General features: G+C 36.7%; 1 protein-coding gene and 1 pseudogene across 1 annotated transcript; both read right to left on the minus strand.

Moving 5' to 3' along the window:
• Positions 1-4,233: 4,233 nt before the first annotated feature.
• On the minus strand, positions 4,234-4,848 carry LOC147416538 (putative dynamin-related protein 4A). Its single transcript, XM_086508276.1, has one exon. The coding sequence runs from the start codon at positions 4,636-4,638 to the stop codon at positions 4,234-4,236; it is 405 nt and encodes a 134-aa protein (XP_086364402.1). The 5' UTR covers positions 4,639-4,848.
• Positions 4,849-7,296: 2,448 nt separating this feature from the next.
• On the minus strand, positions 7,297-10,839 carry LOC147416539 (uncharacterized; annotated as a pseudogene).

Raw genomic sequence — 10,839 nt, forward strand, 5'->3', positions numbered from 1 at the left:
ACATATATGGGAAGATAACCAATTACTTCTTTGTCACAGAGTTCCAGTCTAGAGACAGCGAGCATGACCATGGCCTACTATGGATTCAACATGCTCCAGTATTTGATGGCTCAAACAATGAATCCATAACAAAATTCATTGACACATACATATCGTGTGATAAAAGAGATATACACGAACATTTACAAAGCATCCAAACACATCTACACACACATACATGTAGGAAATGAAATAGAAAACAATGCAGATTTAAATACCCTCAGCCACCTTTCTCACAGACAACGATTATAAAACCACTGGATGACAGAACCGACAATGACATTGCAAACGCAACAAAAATATTTGAATACATACAAAAAAATGACATAGCTGAACATGACATGGAGTTCAGTACTTTCCTCCAAGAAATGAACATGACAGAAGAAACTTACAAGAGATCAATTTCTAGTACTTTGAAACGTCCCACAGTTTTCCTCAAAAGAGGAATCTCAGATATACGCACAAATGTATTTGCAAAAAACCTTGTCAACATTTGGGAAGCAAACATATATTCACAATTTATACTTGAACCATATGCAGCTGCAACATATTGCACATCTTATCTGACAAAAATGGACAATACAGTCACCAAGACGTACCAACACTTACAACGAAAGCTTTAAAAAAATGAAACTGATGTAGCTTCTCGAATAAAACAACTAGGTTCTGCATTGCTCAACACACAGCAAATGTCTGTACAACAGGCAATATATTTTATATTGTCACTTCCTCTCTTTCATTCATCAAGGCAATTCCAATTTGTAAACACGGCTCCTACACATGAACATGCTATCATTTTCAAACGCCGACATCAATTGCAAGATCTGCCTGATGACTCCATAGATATCACACAAGAATCAATCATAGACAAAAATATAAATAACATCCAACAAGCTTAGAAAGCCAAACCTTAGCTGACATTGCAACAAAGTATAACTACAACAAAGACTTCACTCAAAGGAAGAAACCAAGAATCTTGAGAAGTATACGCTACAACAAACAAAAGGACAACGAGAATCATTACAGAGAAATGATTCTGCTACATGCTCCTTTTCGACAAGAAGAAATTGAACTCATTAAACACCATGCAACCTGGAAGGAAGCATATTTGTCTAGGCAAGACTCCATACTTGAGAACTACGAAAAATATAATTACAGCAAACCAATAGCAAATAGAAACGAATGGCAAGAATTAGAAAATATACCATTACAAGTATATGAAGAAGACACATACGAACAAACCATGGACCACATCAATATTACCAACACACACAGAACATAGAGAGCTATGACCTCAACCTTGACTTTGAAAATCCACATAGAAAAACAAAGAGCTCACAAAAAATTCAATTACTCCCTGCACAAACAATTCAGCTCAATACACAAGATCATTTCAAAAATATTAGGAACTTCAATCCCGAACAACGCTGCATATTTGATGATATCATGTTCAAAATCACATATGAAACCAAACAACAAATATGTGCCTTCATCACAGGAGGAGCCGGCACCGGAAAAACAACAGTACTGAAAACACTTATCGAGCACCTAACAAGATTCTACAATACAGTCCACAAAAGTGACCCTCTTAAAACCAAAGTACTCAAACTAGCATTCACGGGAAAAGCGGCATACAACATAGACGGAACAACGATACACTCTGGATTACATATACCCATCAATCAAAATGTGCTCACACAGGTGCCCGACGAACAATTGGATACTTTGACAAAAAATTATAGTGAGCTAAAAGTAGTCGTTATCGATGAGATCTCACTGGTAGGTTCAACAATGTTGACACACATCAATAAAAGGCTATAGACAATCCATCACACACATCATTTACCTTTTGGAGGGCTACATGTCATATGTTTCAGTGACTTATACCAACTTCCACCTGTCAAAGACAAATTGATTTTCAAAGACATTACACCGATGCACACAAATTTATGGCGAGAAAATTTCAAAAAGTACGAACTCACACAAGTCATGCGCAAAACAGACCCCACATTTGTAAACATTTTGAATAAAATAAGGAAAAACACCCATGATATCCAAGACATTGACTACATGAACAACATTTGCCTTGCAAAAGAAACATACAATATTCACATGCCACACCTATTTTACACGCAGCAAAAAACACAAGAACATAATAATTTATTTTTCCAAGAAATTGAAGGCCCAACATATACCCTAATAGCAATAGACTCCCCTCCAACATTGCCTTTTGGAATTGCACAAGACGTTAAAAAAACAACAGGCCTTCAAAAAAGTCTCAAGCTTAAACCAACAATGCTCGTTGAGCTTTTCTCAGGAAATTATGACATAGCAGATGGCCTTGTCAATGGTGCCGATGGGCATTTTCAGACAATATCAACTTACAAGAACCAAACAATTATTTGGATACAATTTCTAAATACAAATGGTGGCCATCAAACATGCCAAAAATACCACCATCTTTATACTGATAACATAAAATCTACATGGACATGTATTTTTCCAATCACAAAGGAGTTCCATATATCAAATACAAACACAACCAAACTATTCAGAACAGAATTTCCCATTCAACAAGCATCAGGAAGAACTGTCCATCGATCCCAAGGGTTATCTCTAGACACCATGGCCTTCTCACCTGACAAAGCACACACACATGGGTTAGTCTACACAGCATTATCTAGAGTTGGAACCAAAGAACAACAATTTCTCTTACAACCGTTACAAGCTAGAAATTTCTCCCTGGATCAACATGTACTAAATGAAGATCACAGATTGTCCACAGAAGGCATATGGAAATTCTCAATAGACCCGTTTGTCCTAAACAGAGATCAAACAACCATCATAAGTATTCTAAACACTAGATCACTACCTAAGTATTTTGAGGACTTAAAGACACACCCACTTTATAGATATAGTGACATCATTTGTCTGCAAGAAGCAAAAGACACCGACTCCATCATAAAAAATAAGCTAACATTATACAATGCAATTTCTTGCCCTCCACAAAATAACACAATCACACTGTATAATAAAAACTACACACTATCAACCACATCAATACACAAACATCCAAACCACGAAATCATTGAAACATTGCTTTTGACAGATACTAACCAAGCAATCAAAATAGTTAACTTATATCACTCACCGACTAGCAAAGACACACACACATTCTTTGAAACTCTGAGCAGCATCTTGCAACGCACAATCCAACCAATGAAAACTTTTGTGTTGGGTGATTTCAACATTGACTACCTTTGGCAATCAAGAGATCGAGATACTCTTATCGCCATAATGACAGAACACAAGTTCCAACTTACTAACAGCGGACCAACAACAATCTACGAATCTCAACTGGATCATATATGGACAAACTTTGTAGAAAATCAAATCATATAAAAAAATTACCCACCATATTGGACAGATCACGATCTCATATATGTATCCCTCAAAACCAAAAACAACAACAACTACGATCCCTGTACAACACCACCAACTACATGTAAACCTCTTCCACTGCACTTTGCATATCTTTGCCTTACTGGGATCAAATCCGTACTTATGAAGAAATCTCCCATGCAGTACTATGACATTTTGAAAGCTGCTCAACGGCCACCAGCTCATACACACAATCCCATTGTCAGCTTCTTCTACCTTCACATCAAGGACACATGTTATCACATCAGGTACTCAACTACTCGCCGCATGTCTATGTTAAAATATCAACTCCACATGCTTTCATTTTAACATTTCAATTTTGACATTGCCTCCCTCCCTCTCTTTCCACCTTGTGTGTTCCTGTGTCTCTCTACAATCCAATGCAAAAAATGAGACCATTTCCCTATTTCTCTGCGACTAAGTATAACCAAATCTCCCCTCCATGTCTCTCTCTCTCTCTCTCTCTCTCTCTCTCTCTCACACACACACACACACACACACACACACACACACACAGGCAGTGCCACCATTGGCAATTTAGTGCCAGCCTTGTTCTTTTGCTTGCGGGCAAGATTGCGAAGAGATCCTTGAAAAATATGATAATTAAACCTGAAGCTATATGTAGCCAGCTGAAGCTGTTACCTGTAGCCATCCGCGTCGACACGGATGGCTATAGGTAGGTTTGAGGTGGGAACATAGATTAGAAAGTAATCGATTGAACAAAAATGTGAATCAGGTCAACAACAATGCGGGTCAATCTTGTCTGCAAGCGAAGGGAGATCTCCCAAGCTTAAAACCTACCTGTGCCCATCCGCGTCGACGCGGAAGGCTACAGATTGGTTCCTTTCTCATTAAGAGGATAAAAGGGCCAGACCAAGGGCAAGCTAAGCGGGTCGAGCGACTCCTAGCTGATTTATGTTGCGCTATTTCTAGCTTGTGGTACAATCGATAGTTGATTTTGTCGGAAATATCCTCAGGCTGGCCATCGACGGGGGCCCGTGTGCAGATACCCGGTAGGTCGATTAGGGTGAGGTCAGGTGCGCCAGGCCTACAAACATCCAAATTGATAGGTGTGTTGGCGATGGATTTCCCCGGCCCTGCCAGCTCCGCTGTGGCTGCAGAGATTGCCGCAAAAATTTCATCTTCAGTGATCTCCATCTCCCTGCACAGCCTGTGAGACAAGGTGATCTAGATGGTATGCAGATCAGCTCATGGTGATAGAGGCGTTCCACAGTCCCTTAGCCTTAGCACAAGGGGCAATCGTGTAACAATACCATTGACCTTGGGTAGCTCCATACCAGAATGGCTCTCGAGCACGCTGGATTTTCCACTGGATTGGTCGCCCACTACGACGATGGTGGGAAGCCGAATGCCCTCTTCATACCATCATTAAACATGCGAAGTTGCTCAGGGTAAAATTTTTGTAAGAAGGCCTTTCCCCTTAGCTCAAATAAGTGAGCAACTTCTTTGGGACGGAAGATTCGTTCGTGAGTCAAGGGTAATGCATCCGGATGGATTGGACCAATGTTTGAGCCAATAGCACGTGGTCTGTTAAATGGTAAGATTAAATTGGATCTAAGAAGACCACAATTTGACAATTCAAGATATTACCATGCTTAAGCAGTCAATTTCATAACAATCAGCCATCCGTATTGAAAATCTAAAGATTTGTTGCAAGAAGGGTAGGTTCATTAATTTGAAAGGGCAAGTGTATGTTTCACCTTAGAAGTTGGAATATGGAAAACAGAGAAGATTTGGAAGGGTAAATGGCAATATATTAGCTACATTAAATTCTCTAAGAGGTGTTGGAGAGCTGTGTATCTATTTTCATGTTTTCATCCTACCTTGTGCTTTCATATCCTCTATTTTCCTTTACGCCTGAATCAATAGGGATGAAGCATACCGATGGATTAAAAGAGAATAGGTGGACAAAGAACTTGAAAATTTGTTTCTAAATTGACAATGTATGAAGTTCACAACATGACAATAGTCAAATTCATAAAAAAAAGTCTCAAAGTGGGTAGAGTATACCTTGGATGGGCTAGGTTATTACGAGGCATCTTTTGCTTGTATGCTGAAAGATTACAAAAACAGCACGAGACGTAGCTCTCGTTAATCCCGCAAGCATTCTGTGCCCACGTTGCAATGCCCCTCTCCGCGGTACTTTGTTGGGCTGCCCTTAGCACTACCACATCTATGCCTAGCCACCAGCTTCGCGTTCTGCCAAAGCTCCACCAGAAGAGAGAGTCGACTCCAAGCAGAGGGTACAGAAGAGCTTCAATAAAATCACAGCACCAGTTTAAGTGGCAGGGCCGTCTGTATGGCTGCAAGGCTTAACACAAGAAGTTTTCCGCGGTTTCCCTTGTGTGAAAGTGGGCACAATTCACACAATATTTCCCTATTTCAAGAGGGAAAAAATGTGTGAATTATACTCCCACAAGGTAATACTTAAGTAATGAAATTCCCTTTAGGGAAAGATTGGGCTTGAGTTTTCCCATTGTGGGATACAAAATGGAGTTTATAGTTCCATGTGGGAAAAAGCAAAGGGTTCAAATTCCCAATTGTACTTTTCCATCTCAATTCCGTAGTGGGAAAATTTGTATTTGACACATGCAACAATCCCTAATAATAAGACTTTCAGCAAATTAAGTAATCATAGAGACCTTGAGTTAAATTTTCCATGTAGAAAGGGGGATAAATAATGTGCCGCATGCATACTTGAAGGATCATTTGCAAAACAAGGAGGGTTTGGCAAAAAGAATAATTCTGTTTTCTTTGGATATGTCATTTTTGTGTAGTCCATGCTTCGTCATCTTCTTGGAGAAATGTATGGCTATTCACTTGCCAAAACACGATAATATTTCTCTCTATTCCTAAAGCACTAACAAGATCGGAGAATTATGATTATTATAGGCAGGACCATCTAAATCAATTAAAATTTGGTAAACATCAATCTTTTTTTATAGTAAAAAAAGTGCTTAGTTAAGCTTGAACTGCATTAATCACAAATAGTTATAATTGGTAAGACTCTATCTTGAAGAGTGAACATAGCAATGGTCTTACTTGTATCTATTCTCCAAGAACTTAGGACAATTTTTGCACATTGAATGACGTACGTATTTATTTGGGGGTATGTATTAATTAATGTTGTATAGACTAGAGAACAGTTTGGCTAAATGATCAATAATTTATTTAGTCTCTACTCAATATATTCCGATCTGTGTTGTACTCTATGTAATGCTCATAAGTATACAATTCTAATTGGCAAACACTATATTTAGAGAAATGCAATGTAAAATTGACATAGCTTGTCACTACTATTCTCTACAAAAAAATACAAATCTATGACACTTAAATTATGGTAATAGCATTCCTTTACCTTAATCACTTCAAGATCTACACACTTTCCATGCAAAAAATTAATGATCTTTCTCTTAGCACTACTCAAGTAATCAAAACAAGTTACCTAAATGCATTGCATACCTTGACCACTTTGTAATCTACTCAAGTTGCATGCAAAAAAATGTTTTTTTTCTTCAAAGTTAGCTAAATGTATTGGATTGTTTTGATCGCATAGAGATTTGCACAATTTGCATTCAAACAACTAGTTGCTTTCTTTAAACACTACTCAAGTAATCGTAACAAGTTACCTAACTGCAAATCATTTCAAAAAACATTCAAGCTTTTACAAGTCAAAGACATGTACCCTTAAAAAATTATGCTTCAAAAGCAACACTACTCCAAGTTAAATGAATGTAGCATCACCAATGTCTGGACCTTTATAAATTAAATTGTGTCAACTCACAAAAAAAATCACTACATGAGCAATTTGGAAACTGGGCTTGGTAGTGTAACACGCCCAATTTCTAGAGTCCATTCAACATAGCAATTTAAAAGGTAAGATGGCTCGGATTTGCCAGAGCATTCTTGAAAGAATGCCAATTTCTCAGCTTTTAATGGCCTAAGAACTTTCCAAAGTTTTCCATACATCTTGTCCATATCATGTATGTCCATAGCTTGGAGAGCAAGTAACTCCTTGGTATCAACATCATTAACGCTACACACCTTCAAAAATGCAAGAAGAAAATGATAAGATAGTGTAGCACATAACAATGATAATAAATTGCTACTCAAGATGTAAAGTCAACATTCATGCGTAAACAATGACTCATGAGACTAAAGTACCTTGTTTGTAATGTGGGTAACAACCTTTAAGGCTTCACCCTTTTTACTTTTTCTTGATACATTCTCCTAAAATTACAAATATAAACTCAAAGAGAAGCACTATCATCAAAGAATATTCCTCAGTACGCTTAGAAGTGATTCTAATCACCTTGTCAATAGCAAAGTCATTGTATTTTGTTGGTGTTTCAATTATACGTGATGACCTCGAGATCACATCTCCCTGATAAAAAATAAGTAAAAAAGGCAATAAGCAATATACACTTTAAAAATCAAAATAGTTCAAAAGAAGATATAATAGAAGATCCTTTGCATTTAGTTGATGCACTACAATAATAACGTACATGTTAGGTCGACGTTTCGTTCCCAAAAGCAAGTGAAGATTCATAATTCTACCTTTCTCTTCTTGGATTGAAAAGGGCATTTCTTTATAATGTTGGCCTTTCCTTTTGGAATATCCTAGTTAACAACGAAATCAAGTTGTGTAAAATACTCCTATCTTGGGCAAGAAAGTAAATAATGAAGATAGTATTACCATTAACGAGCTTAGACTAACAAATCTTTGATCGTTCTTCTTTCTTCCTCTTGGTGCTCCTAGTCAAAACCATAGCCAAATTAATTTTTACATCAACTCCAAAAGAAAAGTAAATATGATTTAAAACATGTATAGATATTCCTTGACTACCAACCATGGAATTTTCTTGATCAATGTTGGTAGGACATTTAATATGAGACCCTTCACTTAATGATGGCCTTTGATCCACCATGCATGGAATCTAGGAATAAAAGTGAAAAGGCATATATAATCATGAAATGCTAAAAGTGAACTTAACAAATACTATTGGCATATTTATAACTTGGTAATTTTTACTTACAATATCTCTCTCCTCCTCTAGGTCAACACTTATCACATATGAGTCTCCGTCTCTTGTCATTTCGAATGAAGACAAGTTTGTGTCCTTCGAAGCCAATCACATAAGAGTGTTACAAACAAACTACATTAATGCAAAGGAATGTCAACACAATTTCAAGGTTCTAAAACACTATACATAGTTGATCAAAAACATATGAAAGGTTGTATAAATGTACATGTACCTTACTCTCATTTCCTTCTTCCCCATTGTCTTTTGGAGTCTCAAATGAGCTGCCACTTGTTGGAGATTCACCTTTCCAAATTTGGTCACGTATACGAGGGGATTGCTATTAAAGATAGCCAAAAATTAATAAGAGTTATCGTGCAGATGACTTTCTCTGTTAGAGTATACTTATCTAATTTTCCTACTCCACAATAAGAAAAATATCATGCATTTCAAATATAGATTTTCAATTCTTGCACTATAGAAATAACATATATGAAATACAAGGATTCAATAGGTGTGAGAAACGATTAACAACTATTATCTAAATCAACTTACTCTCTCGACATTCTGTTGACATTCCATAACTTCTTCTTCTTGCGTAACATCGTTGGTCTCAATGCCATGTCCTTTGTCCTTTGAGTATATGAGCAGTTAGGTAGAAATCGTGTATCCACAAATTCATTAGATTAATTATCATCATATGAAGCATGACTAAGAAATAAAATCTCTTTTCTCTTAATCTAAATCTAGCTCAAATGAGTATTTTAAAAAATTCTCGTTGTTCTTATGGACTCTAAGCTATGACAATCTTGTTAGGAAAACTATAATACTCCTATTGCTATCCATGGGGTGGTTCCCCTGTCATGCGATGTAGTTATGACCATTTGAAGCTATCATGGTTCATCACGAGCATGGTAAAAAATTGCAAATTTTTGGTTCTGCTAATATGATCCACTCGCAGTTGTGAGTTTTGGTTTAAAAAAACAAAATAAATAGTGTCTCATTTAAAAAAAACTCTAATACTTATGGCTGGCACGTATTATCTTGAGCCAAAAGGCTAGCTTAAAGTTTAAGTATAGAACATATTCACAAGGGACGCTTTTCGGAACGGGGAACAGAGGACGAGGGACGGGGCTCAAATGGATTTTTAGTGTAAAAAAGAGGGCGAGATGGCAAGTGGGGACGGAAAAGCGGGGACGAGAAGCCCGAAAAAGGGCATCCCCTGTGACTATGGTATAAAAGCCAAGAAAAATAGTTTCACTAGGTCTATGGCTTATTTAGTCTCACAAATACATCACTTGATTGTAGTAGATTTCTTTCAAACATTTTCAATTAGAGAGTAAAGCAAAATGAAATGAGGAAACTCACATCCCCAAGGACTTACCTTTTCGAAATCGACTTCATTTGTAATATGGTTGTCCTCTTCCATTATCTCAAATCTCTCAAAGGCGCTTTCATTGTCCTTGAAGATAGTGTAAAACAAAATGATTAATTTAATAATCAATAAAGGATAAATAATCGATGATGTACTCTCATTTGTCCGATGCAAGCACCATCGTAGTAGCCAATAGACAAATTTTACCAGAACACAAGGCACATTTTGTGGCTCAAAAATTTAATTTCACTATGTGAAAAGGAAAAAGATTAGTTTTGCTACATCTACAAGCTATGCTATAAAAATAACATAGCTCTGTTATATAGTACCCCTACACAAATAATAAGTGGTGTAGATCTTGTTTCTAATGCCAAGGTTGTTTTGTTGATATAAAACTTGAATATACTAAATCCAAGCATTCCATGGGATTTTGAGCTAGTATAGAGATGCCAAATTCTTTGAGGAATGGCATTCACATAACATTCACTTTAGATCTGCTCCACTCCTTAACAACGTTTGAAAGAAAAAGATAACAACAAAAATAAAAGTAGACTTATAGATATTAACCTCACTCATTTTGACCAATCCACAAAGGTATTTCATTTCATTATGATAACATCTATCAAAGATGAGATAGAGTTCAATTATTAGTCATTCAAAACAATGGTTTACTTACATAGCAGTTATTGCTCACATGGTACCCAAGATCTCCATCGAAGAAAGGCTCTTCTTGATATTCACTTCTAAGTGGATCTTGAATTTCAGCATCCAACTAATAAAAACAACCATAAACAGTATACAATATTAGCATATGTAAACAATTAACCATTTTCTTTGAAAATTTTGATGGATGTCACATACCTTGAATGGCTTGTAGTAAACTTGGTTTGCACATTGTTTAATTTGGTTACTACCAATGTCAGTGGCTTTAGAACTTGACAT

Source organism: Adiantum capillus-veneris, unplaced genomic scaffold (assembly GCF_014529385.1).
Source record: "Adiantum capillus-veneris isolate H3 unplaced genomic scaffold, ASM1452938v2 Hic_scaffold_840, whole genome shotgun sequence".
NCBI classification, from domain to species: domain Eukaryota; kingdom Viridiplantae; phylum Streptophyta; class Polypodiopsida; order Polypodiales; family Pteridaceae; genus Adiantum; species Adiantum capillus-veneris.

Excerpts from the sequence above, each read along its gene's own strand:
- LOC147416538 (XM_086508276.1), bottom strand. The coding sequence starts at position 4,638 with ATGGAGATCACTGAAGATGAAATTTTTGCGGCAATCTCTGCAGCCACA.